The sequence below is a fragment of the Motacilla alba genome, chromosome 8 (genome assembly GCF_015832195.1).
Source record: "Motacilla alba alba isolate MOTALB_02 chromosome 8, Motacilla_alba_V1.0_pri, whole genome shotgun sequence".
In the NCBI taxonomy this organism is placed as follows: domain Eukaryota; kingdom Metazoa; phylum Chordata; class Aves; order Passeriformes; family Motacillidae; genus Motacilla; species Motacilla alba.
The window spans coordinates 9,883,916-9,900,440 of record NC_052023.1 but is presented as its reverse complement, the minus strand read 5'-3'; the positions used below and the strand labels follow the sequence as shown (position 1 = coordinate 9,900,440).

Sequence of the window (16,525 nt, the reverse complement as noted above, 5' to 3'; positions counted from 1 at the left end):
GATCCTGGGATCACCACAGTGACCTGCTTTCAGGGGCAAGTTGCCTGAGCTTGGCAGAAGAAGGTACCTCAAGGCCCCTAGTAGATCTGGGAGGCAGGAGATGATGCTGAGGGAAAACAAGCCTGTGGATGGCGGGATGCAGGGGTAGCCCTGCTCCATGGGGTTAGAACCTACTCCAGCAGGAGGTCAAAAAGGCAAAGTTTCTTGGGAGGTGAATTATCAGTGGGAGCAATATCGTCAGGTCAAGCACATCGGTGCTGGGGTAATACAGTTAAGGTGCAGAGCCTTGGAGGGAGCCCGGCCGAGGAGTGCAGCATTAAAGCAATGAGCCCAGCTTAATCTGCCCCAAGTGAGGGCAGTGGGGTCTTTAATATTGTGTCAGGCTCGCAGGCCCTTGTTGGCGGGTTATTCTTCACGGCAGCTAATGCCACTGGGCTAACTGAATTAGCCCCTCCTTCCGCGGGGTGAGTGTGGGGTTGCCGGGAGGGCGATCGTGCCTCGCAGCTGCAGGGAGAGCAAGTGATGGCCTGGAAATTCAATCAGGTGAGGAGCCATTGCCATCCCCGAAGGACAGGGAGCAGGCCGGCTGGGGAGGAGAGCCCGGATGGGAATGCCAGTGACTGGCTCCATGTGGTCCCTGGGCAGGGTAGTCCCTCCAGGGATTGCTCTGTGCTGTGGATGGCATGGAGAGCTGTCCTGCAGTCTGCTGCTCTGCATCCATCAACCTTCTGGGGGTGCCTCAGTGGAGAGCTCATCCATACCTCTGTGCTCATTTCCAGCCTGTTCATCGCTGGGGGCCATATTGCCTTGCACATCTATAGGAGAAGCATGGCACAGGGATATGCTGGGTGGGACATGCACTGTGTCTCCATTCAAGATGGGCATCCCTGGGGTCCATCCTCCAGCAAATTTGAAGCATTTTTATTTTACTGGAGGTGAGGGTTGACCAGATGGCCTGGCCCAAGGAACTGGCAAGCGGGCCTTCTTTCTGGCTTTGCTGTTGGGATGAGGTGCTCCCCAAATGTGCCTCAATGAGTGATTACATGATCCTCTTTGTAAAGCCCTGAGGGAAGTGCACCTAAGGAGGACAGCTAAGGGCTTGGGTAAAGCAGTGGCCTATCAGGAGTCCCCCAACAGGACTAATTTTCTGTCCTTAACAGATAGAAGAGAAAAAGAAACTGAACCTTGTAGGCATTTGCTTATTGTCCTCCAAACCAGTCACTGCTTTTTTTCTCTCCCCGTCCCAGCAATGGCTTTCTTCTTCACCTGTAATTGCAAGCACACTCCTGGGGATTCCTGCAGCACACCCAAAGTGAGTGATGGTGGCACTGTCCAGCAACCCAAAGTGAGTGATGGTGGCACTGTCCAGCACTGCCTAGATGGTGCTGAGCTCACCTGTGTGCCTGGGGTCCAGGACAGCTTGCACCCAGGTGGTGGCACTTTGTCAGCCCCAAAGACATGAGTGACTGGCAGAGGCCACAGAGAATGCTGTGGCCTCAGGGTCTGGGACAGCAGAACCATGGCAGAGGGTTGGTCCCTTGCCATAGGACATAGTGTCTCGCCCCATCACACCAACCCTTTCTGCACTGAAGCCCCATCCCTTTGCCCCTGCCACCAAGGCAGACAGAGTCTCCTTTGCTTTCCCAGGTGCCCCTTTGATCTTCAAACCTGCCCCATCTCTCTCTATCCCCCCCTCCTTCCCTCACATTTTTATAAATGGAATCTTTGGCTGCCTTTAAATAGTGATATCTCTCAGACAAGCTCATGTCAGCCATAAATTTTACAGTAATGATGATTTTCTAAGTGGGTTGACTGGAGCTATTTCCGCTTCAGCCTCAAGTTACTGCACATGTCCCCCCCAGGGTCTGGCAGCCTCATTTGTTGTCCCCCTAATTGTCATTTCTCCCATATTCACTTGGGCAGAAGCTGGAAGGAAAACTGACTCTGCTGCTGGCCCTGGCCTTCTTGGTTTTCCCACCTGGGAGGGGGTTTTGGAGGAGGGGAGGGAGCTGCAGGGGTGAGATGGCACTGGCTGCCTCTAACACAGGCAGGGGAAATGGCTGCAGAATCCCACCATATGGATGCCCTTACTTCTCGCTGCTCTCCCCCAGCCGAGTGAAACCAGCCCCGATGTGTGAAAGCTGTAATTGCAGGTAATCCCTCTGCACTGTGCATGGTTTGAATTTGGCAGAGAAGGAATGTAGAAGGGAGAAGGGGAATTACTGCCCGAACATGCTGCAGGGCCAACATCTGCACGAGTCATCAGTGCACATCTGGCTGCAGCAGCCTGCGCTTGCAGCCCAGCCAGTCACTTTTTAGCACATCAAGCTCCCACTTAAGGGCAGGATATGGACACGGTGGTACTGGAAACCTTAGATTGTTGGAGGAATTACTCCCTTCACCTGCTATTGCTGCTGATGTTAAGTAGTCACCCACACTTAGTGACTTAGTTGTTCTATTTGTAAAATAGATTTAGGCTGTCTGAAGTGCCATACTCAAGGTTACCCATCTCTAGCTCTTCTGGAGAGAAGAGTGCCTGTGCACACTCTTTCAGGTTTGCCTAAGGCCGTCACTGCTTGACAACACCTCCAGTGAGATTCCGGAGCAAAGGGAGAGATTCCTGCCTCCACATACAGCTGAGATCAATGAGGTGAGGGCCCCTGCTTACTTCTTGCTTCTCTTGAGCATGATCCCAAGAGACAGCAAGCTTTCCGAAGCATTTCTGCCCTGCAGAATCTGGCCTTTGAGAAGGAAGAAGCAAAGAAGGATGGGCAAAGTAGGACTCAAACGTTGTCAATACCAGAGGGTCTTTGTTGTCTCCAGGTGCCCTGGACCCCAGTGATCTGTTTACGATGGATAAGGATGGAAAGCCTCCATCACACTGACAATATGTACTCTTGGTAATTCCTTGCATTTTTTGCCTGTGGCTGGCAAGCTTGTCCTGCAGTCTAGGAAGTTGCTGGGACCGAGGAGGAAGCAAAAGGCTGGGGGACATGGAATGGCTCAGGGCACAAACAGAGGCTGAGGTCTTGGCGAGGGGAAGCTATTTTATCCAATGCCTGTTTTCTGTGGCTGGGCTTGATGTGATCTCCAGTGAGAGGGAGGTTAGAGAGACAGGCGAGCAGCTGAAGATCCACCCATGGCTGTTCTCTGGGTGAGGGCTGGCCCTGGAGAACACTCTGCCTGTCTCATCCTGATTGTCTCAAGCCTGCTGTCTCCTTGACAGAAAAGACCTGCTGAACTTTCTCATCCCGACCTTTCATCTCTGAAGTTTTGTTGGGAATGTGCGTTGTCAGGGAGTAAATCCTTGCTGCCTGTGAGCCACAATGCACTGGGGGGCTTTAAGCAGCAGGTGTGTGTTGTGCATCTCCTCACAAATATGGCTGAGCACCCTCCCTCATAAGGAGCCTGCTTTGGACTGACCCAGAAGCAACAACACCTTTTGTTCAGTTGCTTACACCCCTCCCAGTCTCCCAGCCCTCAGGAAAGCAGCCTGACCTCGTTCAGTGAGACAGCAAACACAACCTCCTCCCAGGCAGCACGGATTCCCAGATAACCCCTCGGCTTTCTGGGGGCAGTGCAGGCTTCAGAAGCATTGTCTCTTTGGAAATTAATTTTCCTGTCGATTTCCTTATTTCTCTTAATTGATGAGGGGCAAGTCTTAGGCGTGTTGCCAGCGGCACCAGCCACAGCCTCCCGTAGGTATCAGTAGAGCCAAAAGCACTAGCGCCGAGGGTTGGGGAGTGTAATGAACTCTCAGAGGACTCGTTGCAGCTCAGCCCATGCTCTAGATTAGCTGAGGAATCATCTGGCCCAGCTATTAACTGTCCCATTTAACATCATAAATTATTAACCTAATTTTGAGGAGGGTTGGTGACGGATCACGCTGATTTTGTCTGCTTTTCTGCAGCCTCTCACACAGCCTGCTGGTGTAGCGTAAGCCATGGGCAGGGCCTGAGGGTCTGTGCCTCCAGAGAAGGGAAGAGACAGGGCAGCATAGTCAGCTGGCTGCAGAAGAACCAGCTCTAGCTCTTCTTCCAGAGCTCAGGGAGAAGCCTCAGCAGGGGGAATCCCCCACCGTGTAAGAGCTGCCCTGGGGAGGTGCAAAGCCACCCACTCCTCAACACATCTGCACTCAGGTGGGGCACATCTGCACCCCTGTGCATGTGTGTCCAGGACCTCTACCCCTTGCTGGGTACTAGTATGTGCTGGCCACTCTCAGTGAAGGTCCTTACCAGAGACATTTTTTCGCTACCTGAAGCTCTTTAGTTCCCCTGGCAAAGGCCTGGAGTCAGGAGCTTTTCTTCCTGTGCTTGTTGTAGACTAGAACTTGTTTGAGAAGTTTCCTTCCTGGGAAAAGTTTTAAAATAAAATTGTGGGGGAAAGTGGATTCTTTACTATGAAAGTTTTAAACCTTTCAGAAGGATTTTTAAAGCAAATTGAAGTGTAATGAAAATTTAAGGATACCATCCTTTACCTTTAAGGGAGACTATACCTTTGTCTTTCTTTGAAAAGAGAGATGTGTGCCGGAGGAAGGGGCTAAGAATTGCACTCAAACCAGCATTTCTTTTATTTGAGTGGAAAAATTTTGAAATCATTTGGTCTGTTGAAAAAAACCATACAAACCTGAAGGAAAGCAAGCTCTGAAATCCTTGTAAAATGCCTCTTTCATTCTGGCATCACCAAAAGGACTTTTTGTTTTCCCACAAGCAGCTGTGCTGCTGGGTGCTGCCTGTCCGTGGTGTGCGAGCGCATGGCCCTGGGCCGGCCTTGTGTGTGTCCCCAGGCTCTGTCCCACAAAGGGGAGGGGGGTGGCATTTGGAAGTCAGCATTGCCCCCAGTCCCACCCCGCTTCAAGGCTGCACAGGATTCAGTGGCTGTAGGACCAAGCATCACTGCCACACATCTCCACACATGGAGGAGCTTGGGGTCAGGATTAGCATGCTGAATGGATGGTAAAACACACCCCAAAAAAAACTCCAAACAAAAGCACAAAGAAAGTGCTTTTGCTTATGGGAGAACATGGAAAAGTGTCAGAGTCTGTATTAAATTCACAAGAGCCTGTACTACTAACCTGCTCATCCCTGAGTACCCACCTACTAACCACAATTCCCTGTGACTCATCGTGTGCTTCCTGCCACTCTTTCCCTTAAAGAGTGAAACAAGGAGTCCTGAATTTGCAGACTCACAGCGTTGGTGCTCTCATACTCCCTGTACTTGATGTCAGGCTTTACACACATAGAACAGAGAAGGAAATTGCCTTTGCCAGAGGCCCAAACCTCATGCACGTGCAGTACAGACCCACACAGGACTGATGGCCAGCACACTGATATAAAATACAGTGCCCTGCCATAAAACATGCACTGCTAGTCTATATATTTTGCAATTCCTTTAAAGATTTTTTTTCTTTAAACCCCTCACCCTAGCTCCCTCCCCATTCTCCCCCCAAAAAAATTATTATAAAGAATTATTGCCATTAGTACGTCTTTCCCAGTGAAAGGAGAAAATCGCCTCATTCATAATTTATACCCTCAATTACTATTAATAAAGAAATATTTCAGCAGAAAATCGCCTGGGAAAATTACACGTAACATTGCATTAACATTCTATTTGAACATTTTCATCACATTTGTTATAGAGTTAATAAGAGGGATATGCTCCCCTGACTTCTTCATGAAATTATGGGCTGCCTATGATAGTTTAATCTTTTAGACTTTATATAATATATTCACTTTACTAATTGAGCTATCCAAGGAGCAGTTAGGGATGTTCTTAAACGTAGAAGACAAAGTAATCAGGGCCGTGACTTCCTGACAAGAAGATCTTCTTCCGGAGATGAGGATCTGCACATGTGAGGGGCACAGATGTATGTGTTTGTGTGCAGATGTGCCACTCCATTAGCCCTTCCCTTAAAGTCCTGCCTGTATTTGGAAGTGAACATGAATGAAGGGTGGGAGTGATTTTCTGACTTTTGAAATATTCCCCAAAACTTCCATTTGTATTTCAGAGTGAAAAGGGGTCTGGTGAACTTGAGCAAAGAAAGTGTTATTTTGAGAACAGGAAATGCCCAGCATGGGGAGCTTCTCAGGAGCAGCAGTTCATGTAGACAAGCCTTTATGCTCAAATTCACCCCCACCCACAGTCATGCACAGATGGTCTCCAAAACTCTGGACAGGGAGGTGGGCTGGAATGTGCAACCCCTCTTCTGCTCTTCCTGGAGCTTCTGCTTCACCATGTGATGCCATTCAGGACACACAGTGCAGAAAGGTTTCCCCCCACCCAGGCTACAAACAAACCCAAAAGTGGGCTGTAGGCAAGAAGTGAGGTGTGAGCAGTGAGAGATAAGGAGGCGCTTGGAAGATGGACACCATGACAGTGCCACCACGGGCATTGCTCTGGACAATCTGTCTCCAGAAAGTGTAGTAACAGGAAGGTTTTGGAAACTTGCTCTTCTGCTCCTGTGCCTGCAGCAACCGGAGCCTTGGTCCAGGCTCAGCTGCTCTTGGACCCTTCCTTGCACAGATGCAGCATTGGGCACAGAGATTTGAGCCCCTCATCCAGTTTGGGAGCTGAACCCACGTCAGGGTCCCTGTGTGAGATCCTCCTTTCCGCTCCGTAGGCACACAAGGGGCCCAGTATCACAACATGTGGTCCAGGACTCTTGGCTTCAAGCAAGAGGCTTCCCAGGGCAACAGCAGGAAGTGTTTTCTACCAGGTCTATGTGAGAAAAGGCTGCATCATCAGAGTGCTGAAGGTTGCTCAGTCATTAAGCCTAAGTGGATGTAGCCCCTAGCAGATACAAAATCCATCACTGCAGAGCAGGGGCCCTGCCACTGGCGATGAGGTGATCCTCTGTTCACTGCCCTGATGAAAGAGGCTGCAGTAGCACAAGATAAGCTGCTTCATTTCATATCCATGGGGATCTCACATTCCCTCTGCATCCATTGAGACCAGGTATGGACATGGAAAGGGTGACAGGGCAGCATGTGGCACACAGGCTCCAAGGTGAGAGTTTTCAGTCACCCCTGAAACCACTCTTGTGACTCCCAACCTCTCCCAACTTGTGGCGAATGCTGACAGCAAGCCAGGGTTTAATGAAAACCTTTTGTGTGTTGGGATTCATTAGCTGGAGCTCATTAAACAGCAAATAAGAGCCTGGATGTTGCCAACTGAGTCCTGCCAAAAAGAGCTCCTGCAGGTGAGGCAGCCTCGGATGGCAGGAGACCCCCATACTGGAGGGCAGGCTGGTGAGGTCCCATCACTCTGCAGCAGAGCAAGGCCAGTGCATACCAGCAGAGATGGGAATCAGTGTGGGAAGAGTGCAAGTGGGACTTGGCAGTAAGCACCCCTCCTCCAGCTCCCCAGGGTTAGCCTGTTCACAAAGCCTTGAACCCATCACGTCCGTCCAGGCTCAGCCATTCAGACTCCTGGACTGACACCCAGTTCTGTCATCCAGAAGAGGAGCTAAGCTCCTGCCAGCTTTGCTCTCCCAGCCCATGTGAGCCCATCAGGAAGAGGGGGATGGATGACTGACTGCAAGAAAAAAAGTGACTGCAATGTAAGGTATGGAGAGCAGAGCATCCATGCATGGCTGCATGAGCCGTGCAGCTCCTCTAATGCTTTCATGGTGGAGCATGGCTGTTCCCAGCTGGCTTCACATGGAATGCACTGCACCCCCACTGCTGAGCTTGCAAACAAGGGTGGTTTGCCACCAGACAGCGCTGATGGAGGCTGTAGCCACCTGGACCACCACAGAACTATGCTGGACAAGCAGCAGCCCATGCAAGCCCATATCTCCTCATTGCTTCCCAGATGGGCAGGGGGCCGCAGAGCTGCCATGTGTGCTAGTGCATGGGGAGTGTGGGGAGTTGGGCATCTTTCCAGGGACCACATGGGCAGCCTAGGAACAGCAGAGGCCAAGGAAGGTGAGGCTTGAACTGTCCACCCCAGAGATGGCCACTGCCTGGCCCTGGGCAGGATGGACCATGCTGTAAACAGGACAAGGCTTGTAAACAGGGCTCCAGCTGGGACAAATTTAGCCCTTTGGGGTTGCAGCCCTGGCGCAGCAGGACACAGTGTCAGGGTATTGTCGATAGGAGAGAGGGAGAAAGAAGCTGAATAAACAAACACAGCTTGTCTTTTTTTTTTTTTTTTTTTTTTTTGTCCTAGCCGGACAATTGTTGTTTCAGCCGGACAATTGCCCTGCAGATTGAGGGAACAGGCTGGAGTTCAAGTGAATTTGGCTTCCAGTGCCTTCCTTTTCACATTGTGCTTTCACATCAGAATGTATCCTGGCATATATGGAGAGAGTGTCCATACCTGTGTGTATGGGTAACTCCATGGATGCTCTGCTCACATCTTTGGGCTGGCTTACGGGGATGGGGGCTGCTTTGCATCCCAGGTGAGGCTGAGCAAGTTGGCATTGTCTGTCATGCAGGACTTGGCTTGTCTCCTTATGCACCAGACTAACACTTGTGGTGTCAGGCAAGGTGATCTGTGCTCCACATGCATCTGTATGTGCCTCCATGGGTAGAGCAGCTCTGCAGGTGTCCCTCCACAGCAGAGGAACACTGTAGAGTTGAAAGTCTTTGCAGAACTTTAGAAACAGAGACCAGGCCTTGAGTTTCTTTTCTCTTTTTCTGTCATAGGGTTTGGACAAGTCGTATTCCCTTGACAAAATCATCTGTGATCTCTGGAGCAAAAGGCATGGATCTTTTCTTCCAGTCCTGCTCTGTGAGGATCCAAGTCTTTTTCTAAAGGCCATGTTTGGACACAGCCTAATTTTCACATCTTAATTTTATTTTTCTCACATCTTTCTCTGACACACACATACACACACATGCTTCTATTGGAAAAACGATTTTAATACCCATGGCACATTGTCCTGGTGTGATATAAAATCCAATGACATGTGGCATTTGGAAAAGGTCACTTCCCCCATCAGGATTCATTATCCTACCTCATCCTGGGAAGCCATGGGGTTGCCCCCTCCTCTGCAGACCCCTTGCCCCCTCCCTGGCTACAGGACTCAAGCAGGGAGAGGGGATGAGGCGTTGGGTGGCCGTGCCATGGACCTTGGCAGTGTCAGGCAGTTTCTGCAGCAAGGGCTCTTGTTTCTCGTTTGATGTCCCTGTACTTCCCGGTGCCTTAATTTTCCTCCTGCCACACAGCAAGAAGACTTACAGGGATGTGTTGGTGGGAAGGCTCTGTGGGGTGCACAGCACGGGGTTTGGCTTTTGTTTGCCTCCCCCTGCTCACTGCTCCCTGTCTGTTCCCTGTCGAGTCAAAGCTGGCTCTTGTGGAGCCTTTGCTCTGCTCAGTTTCATAAGGGAAACACTCCCCTTCCCTGTTTCACTTGTCCAAATTTTTGGCTGGGCTGGCTGAGAAGTGCCTGTCCGTGTCTGTGCTCACTGCCCCCTAGACAGAACTGAGAAGAGAAACTGGAGAACACATGTAAAGCCCAGCTCCTCACCAGCTTCCACACCAAGCATGGGGATGGTTACAACAGGGTGGAAGTCACAAGCTCTCCTGGTGTTCTTGCATGGTCTTTCCCAGGACCATCTTTGTCCAAGCTGTTTCCAGCCCAGCCTAGAGCTGTTCCCTGGAGGGTGGAAGGGTGAAGGTCAAACTTGCTGTGGAGGTTGTCTAGGGGTTCTCAGGGGATGCAGTCCCTTGCAGAGCTGAGCATGGACTGCTCCCCATGGGCTGTTCCATGGGAAAGGAACTGAGAGCCAGGACTTTTCCACTTGTTCACTAACTTCACCTTGGGGCACCTTGGCCAAGTTGTAACCCTGTTCCCCACCTAGAAGGGAGGGGAGAGGTGAGGGTGTGTGCACTGAGCATGCAATGGGCTCCAGGCTTAGTGGGAAGGGCAGGAGGAGGGCAACAGGAGCAGTTTTTACTGGGGGCAGTAGGATTGTAGTTGCAGCAGGGAGTGGGGTTTAATGCTTGATGAAGATGGCTTCTCAGAGTGCTGAGAGTGATGGTGACTGGAGCCCCTTCCTACCATATAAACACCAATGAGTTATGGGTACCCCAGCCTCTAATTACGCAGTCAGCCCCAAATAGGCTGTGTCTAACGAGGCTGACAGACTAATATCTCAAGAGCCCTTAATGTGTTATCATCTCTTGCTGTATGACCTCATATTTATAACTGCTCTGGTGGGAGGTTGAGAAATGTCCTTCTCTTCCCCAAACCCCCTCCCCAACTTTCCCCCCCCCCCCAAACCAGCAGCTCTTCAGCCTCATCTGTTAGGATCAGGAGGAGAGAGGCGACTTCTTTCCATCCATCATCAGAGGAGTTCACGCTATTAGATGATTAAAGACATTTTTTATAATATTTGGAAGAGGCTTTGAAATGTCTCTCAAACAGTGTGATTAATGCCTGCTTAACCCTTGCCTGGCTGGCATGGCATGGTGGGGAGGCAGGTGCATCCCAGGGCAGGACTCCCCGGGCATCTCAGAGGTCACCCAGCCGTTGGGCACCCCAGGCCCTGACAAGGTGTGATTCATGAGCGTGGGGCACCTGCAGGAAGCTCCGGCCTCCAGGCAGTTCCTAATGCACCCGGGGACTTTGTGGTTTCTGAGGCTGCAACGGTTGGGGCAGAAGGAAGCCCTGTCTGCCCCCTGTACAGCACTTCCACAAGAGGCCCCAGGGCTGTGCCAGTCCAGATCTGCAAGCTGAACCATTCCACACTGATGCTGTGGGTTTCAAGGAAGGGCAAGGAGAGGGGGTCAACAACCCGTGCCCATTCCCAACTGGCCTGAGCTGGTGGAGTGCTTGCTTTCCTAATTTCCTGTTCTTTTTACTCTGTTGCTCCAGATGAAGTCTCTCACAAGAAATCGTTGGCATCTTAGATGCTCCAGTAGGATCCACCTTTAGGGTGTTGCAACCTTGCTCCAAGTTTGCCATAAAGACCCATGGGGCTGGTGGACACATTCACAGTAAAATTGGTGTCAGCATTGTCTCGTACCCCCTGAAGGCCAAATTACTGGTGTTCCCTGATGTTAGTTCCCATGGGGGAGTGGAGATTTGGCCTCAGATGGGGGAAGTATGCCCACCTGCTTTGATCATAGGCACAATGTTTCATAATCTCAATTTCTTGTCAATTGATTGCCAGATAGAAGCGACAACCAAAGAGGGCCCCAGGCGTCTGCAACTGCCACTCATCGTATGATTTTAACTCTCCCCCTCTGTAAGTTTACATTATTTTCTTCTTCTTGTTGTTGTTATCTAAAGAAATCTCCTCTCTCTCCCCCTCCAAAAAGCCTCCTAGAAATTTGAACACCCTTGTTGATTTGGTATTCAGTGTATAAATAGCTAAGAAGGGTTAATGCATGATTAATAGGTGTTTTATTAAAATGGTTACTCTGTCATTATAGAGTCAAAAGGATCAATAGATTTCTTATAATCATGGCTTAAAATCATCTTTAGCACCAATGCTTATGGGCTTAAAACCCAGGACAGGGCATTTAGAGGACCTGGGGGGGTGTCTCCTGTTAACTCCTTCCAACTCTTTTGTCACCTGAAGTGTGACTGTTCAGATGGAGAAAAGTCAACATGGGGCTGCACATTCTGTTACAGTTAGCATCCACCTTATTATTGATAGGTATTAAAATTGTCACACCTGAGTGACAGAAAGGGGAAATGGAAAACAGGAGAAACTGGGGATGCAGCTAGATAAATGATCTTTGTTACAACAGTCAGCAGCACCTGAGTGGAGCAAGGCTGGGGCATGGCCAGGCTGTCTCTGATCCATTAGGTGCCTCTGCAAAGCAGCAAACATTGGCCAAGCATTGCCCATCACAGCCTGGCTCCTTCTCTGAGTTGCACTGCCTCTACACCAGGGTAATGTGGGGGGATTCCAGCCTTGCACAGAGGTGAAGTCATGTGCCTGGTGTGAGGCAGTGAGGCAGTGGCCAGGGAGGACTTGCCCAATGCCACCTGAGTCACCTCAGCCCCAGGGGCTGCTTTTCCAGCAGCTGGATGATGGTGGGTCTGGTTGGCCCAATCCTTTGGGATGTCTGTTCCAAGCTGCTCCAGGAATACTGTGATAAATCCCAGAGACTCTGAGCTGCCGACCCCCAGCGCGAGGGCTCTGCAGGAGGAGGTGCTGTTTAGACAGGCTGATATGGGAGCATCTGAGCCAGCCCAGGCAGCGGGAGTGCAGTGCCCCTCTGCCCCCTCACTGCCCCACACAGCATCCTCTCCTCCAGCAGAGGAGAGATCCAGAGGTCATGCAGGGCATCTGTGGTGCAGCCTGGACAGCAATGCAGAGTACTGCAAGAGCAACTGGCGCTGTTTCCTGAGTGATCCCCGAGTGTATCCTGAGTGATTTTGGCAGCCTCAGCTGTGGATGTTGGCTACACCACTCATGGAATGGAGAGCTAGACCTGCTGCCTAGGGAGCAAAGCAGATGTTGGTGTGCTGGGACCGGTCCTGGTCCCTGAAACCCCTCCCCGTGCCTCCATTTCTCCCTCCCAGGTGCGTTTGTGCCACTTCTGTGCAGCCCCTGGCACTACAAGCCTGCCCAGGGTTGGAGACTCTCACTCAGAGGCTGCTGGGATCTGGTGCTCTCTGATGATTTGGCCATGCAGAGTGACTCTGCTGCAGCCCCCCTCCCTCACTCCCTTGCCCTGCATTGAGGATTCAGCCCCACTCCCCACCAGCTCTGCCCCTTGCCCAGTCCCCCAGCCCAGGCCAGCCAGCTGGATTCAAACCAGTCAAGGTGACATAAAGGCAAGGTCATCCTGTTACTTTCTCTTTCTCTTCCCTGCCTCTCCTGCACTCAGCTGCTTCAGGCTGGCTTGGACAACTCCTGCCTCACAAGAAATCCCAAGTTTACCCCATCCAGCTGGCAGGTGTGTACCTGGCACAGGGATCTCAGCCCGCTGGGAGGATATCGCTGCCTCCACCTCCAGTGCTCTGCATGGGGTTGGGCAGAGATTTTCCAGACTCCCTGCATCCAGCCCTCTGCATCCCTGTCTCATTGCTTATTTCTGGGCTATTATGTTCAACAGGGAGAATTTGTTTCTGTCCGGAGCAGATCTCCGGACAGTGTCAAACCTCTGAGGATTTATCACCTTGAGCTTTTGTTTGTGGGTCTCCAGGACCCTTTGCCCCACAGCCAAGCCCAGATGTTTCTCTGTCTCCTCCATGGAGCCTGGTGGCCCTCAGGAGCACTGACCCTTCTCTTCCCCAATGGATGTAAAGTCATGCAGCTTCCCCACACCCTGGTCACATACATGCATGCAAAGGCTGCTGCTGGGGGCAGGATGCTGCAGTCACAGAAGCAGGGGACATGTCTGTCTTCCCTACCAGGAAGGTGATGGCTGTGGCTCTTCCTGGCTTTGCTTTCCAGGGCTGCCAAGGGAGGTGGCCCAAGGCAGAACACACTGGGCTTCTAGCAGAGGAATCTCCTGGGATACTGAGATCATGTTCAGCCCACTCTGGGACTGGTGGGGGAAATCTGGGCTTGTCCCCTTGCAGCCCCCAAATTGCATCCCTGCTCGCCTCCCTGCTCCACAGCAGCTAAGCAGCTGGGAGGGCTGGGCACAAGCAAGGTGTGACTCCCTCTGCTTGTCTCAGGGGCCAGCAGGGACGTACCCTCATGTCTAGTACAGCTGAAACAACAGCAGCCGCCTGTTCTGAGTGACAAAAGGGTGACAGTGGGGCAGCTCTACATCTAAGCAGATGTTAAGCATCCCTGTGACCAGGGTGGGGAGTTTGGGGTCCCTCCCAACAGGTTCAGGTCTATTAGGACAGAGCTATTGACTAGCATAGTTAGCAACTGGGGTTGTGTTTCCAAATCTCCACCACTGCTGTGTTAGATGGGACCCCGCTTGTCACCAGCCCCCTGCTCACTTTCATCCTGTCGCAGAGGCCTCTGTGTCAGTGACAGAAAGCTGATCTGGAGGGCAGTGGAGTGTGACCGAGAAGGAAAGGGGTGCATGGCTGCTCCACCAAAGCACCGCCCCTGCAGCCCCATCCCCTCCCTGGCTGCCCACATTCCTCTGCAGCAGCGCCAGGAAGGGGGGGACCAACCTTTGGCATGTTTATTGACACTCCCTGAGTTCATACTGTGACTCTACAATCTTTCCCTGAGATTATTAAGAATTAATTGATCACTTTTATATTCCCCCCGATACCCGGTGCTGCTTTGCGACAGGCGGCAGGAGGAGGGAAGGGAGGCGGGAGGAGGGTGGGGTGTGTGTAAAAAACACACTGATAAATGTTAATTACTCTTTTACAGCCCTTGTCAAATTCCAGAGCAAGTCGTAAATTCATTAAACTCTAACGGATTAAGCACATGCAGCTTATTTAGTCGCCATAAACAAGATCATTTGGATGTTGATTTTCCCCTTTTTATTGCTGCAGCAGAAAAGAGGAAAAAATCAGATGAGGGAAGCAGTTGGTGGTTACGAGGGAGTCAGAAAAGTTTGGATTTATTTCATATCTTGTTTTCTTGATCTGTGGCAGCTCTTTGTAGCATATCAGCCCTTGGGTTGTGCCTGGGCAGCGTCTTTCTGGGGAGTCTGGCCATCCCAGGAGCCGTGTCCATACCCCAAGCAGCATGGACAGTCTTGGGATGGGAGGGCCATGTTGTACAAAGAGTGTCCATGTCCTCTCCATACTCCAGCAATGCCTTTATAATGCTGAGGCTCTTAAAGACCCTAGCAAGACCTGGATGAGCAGAGATAGGATGCTTGAAGACCTTGCAGTGATGTTTTAGGTTGTGATTGCTGCTCTGCTCTCCGTCATGCTGGGAGGTCTCCAAGACTAAGTTGTCTCCAGCAAGGCTCATCCAAGCCTCTGGGATGCAGGAGTCTGCTCTCAGCCACTCTGCAAAGGACTGTGCAGACCAAGTTAGCATAGAAGCAGCTCTGCTCATTCTGGGATGTTTCAGCTCATTGAATGCTATCCCCAAAGTGCCGACTGTGCCCAAGTGAGATGACCCCTGTCAAACTCAGCCAAGAGAGAGAGAGGACACAGGAAAGGGAAGTCATGCTGTTAGGCAGGGACATGGTGCTTTTGGCTGCTCTGTACTCAGGAACGTGACCCAAGGTCTGCCAACCCACCCGGTGAGCTTGCCATCCTCTGCTTGCCTGTATTAATAATCCAGGCTGGCCTCCTGAGCTGTGGGAGCAATGGAAGGAGGGTCATGGAGATTATTTAATACTCAGGACTCTAATTACAAGTTTCTTCAACACAGGACTTTGAATGAGGAACAGGCTCTGAGGCAGCCCTGAGTCCTGCTGCCCCTCAACTGGTCCTGCTGAAATACCTCCTGCTGCCTTGCAGGAGGGGTTTTACTGGGACAGGGATAGCAAGCGGGGGATAGCTGTTGCCTGGGCACCAGCCTCTCCCATGCAGCTCCAGGACTCCAAGCTGTGTGTCCAACAAGTTGCCACAATGCTGCATAAATCTGTCCATGCCTTGGGCTGGGTGTTGGAGACCGGCTGCCATCCTTAGCATGCCCAGCTCCCTGCCTTGGTCCGGTGGGACAAGAGCAGGAGGTAGCCTAGGGGACCAGAGGTCCTTGGAGGGTGTCACAGGCTGGCTCTGTGCAGAGGAGGGTGCTCCGCATGTGTGGTGCTGGCAGGAGCCGTGGCAGTGCTGGTTCTGTGGTGCTGATCACCCATCTCCAGCAGTGCTGGCCTGGGGACACAGCTCTGCTTCTCCGGCCTCTCGCAGCCTCCAGCAAGGCTGTGCTCACCAGGAGCTGCAAGCAGCCATGCACTGCAGGCAGCAGAGGGAACTCTAAACACCTCACTGGAGCGTGCTGCCTGGCTGATGCCAGAAAAATTTTGGGCTTTTACTATGGAGTCCTCAGCAGCTCTTCACCTAAAGGCAGTGACCTGGGCACTGGAGGGGTGCTGACTTCCTCCCACCCCATCTTAGCCCATCTCTGAAATGGGTGCACACCCAGAAGTTCTGAGCTGTGAGTACATGCCTAACTGCCCCAGCCCTGCTCCCCTCCACATTTGCCTCTTGAGGGGCAGAGGGAAGGAGAGGAGCTGCCAAAGCACTCAAATAGGACAGCAAGGAGCTGCCAGCATTCCTAGCCCCATTCCTAGCAAGCATTTCCCTCTCTCAGCCTTTGCATCAAGTACAGTGTGCACAGATGCCAGCAGAAGCATCCCTGCCCATCAGATCCCTCTGTGCTTTCCTGCTGTGCGGAGATGCCCTCCAGAGATCTCCCTGGGGTTCTGAGCGCAGGCGGGGCATCCAGGGGTTAACGGAAGGAGCATGTCCCATGCTAAGCAGTAGCTAACAGCCACCAGCTAATAACTTTATGGCTTCAAAGCAGGGCATTTATCATGCTGAAGTTTGTTTATGCACAAGTTATATAGCACATTATACCAGCACTGTGTTTGGCTGATAAATTCTCTGTGACAAGCAAGGCTACCAATGGGGACTCACCAAGTCCAAAAGACCAGTAGCTTTTTCCTGAACTCTGCTTTCTGAGATAAGGGTGTTTTTTCCCTCTTTTGTTTTGCAAGGAGGAAAGCAAAAAAATTTAGA

The 16,525-nt window shown here is 51.5% G+C and overlaps 1 protein-coding gene across 6 annotated transcripts in view; it reads left to right on the top strand.

Moving 5' to 3' along the window:
• RNF220 (ring finger protein 220) overlaps positions 1-16,525 on the top strand; it is a 220,569-nt gene that overhangs the window by 79,875 nt on the left and 124,169 nt on the right. For 4 of the 6 annotated variants that reach the window (XM_038143853.1, XM_038143854.1, XM_038143856.1 and 1 more), the window contains exon 3: positions 11,121-11,195. The exons of the other annotated variants lie outside the window; for them this stretch is intronic. In XM_038143853.1, the coding sequence (XP_037999781.1) occupies positions 11,121-11,195 (75 nt within the window). The remainder of the gene's footprint in view (positions 1-11,120; positions 11,196-16,525) is intronic. 6 annotated transcript variants of the gene reach the window in all.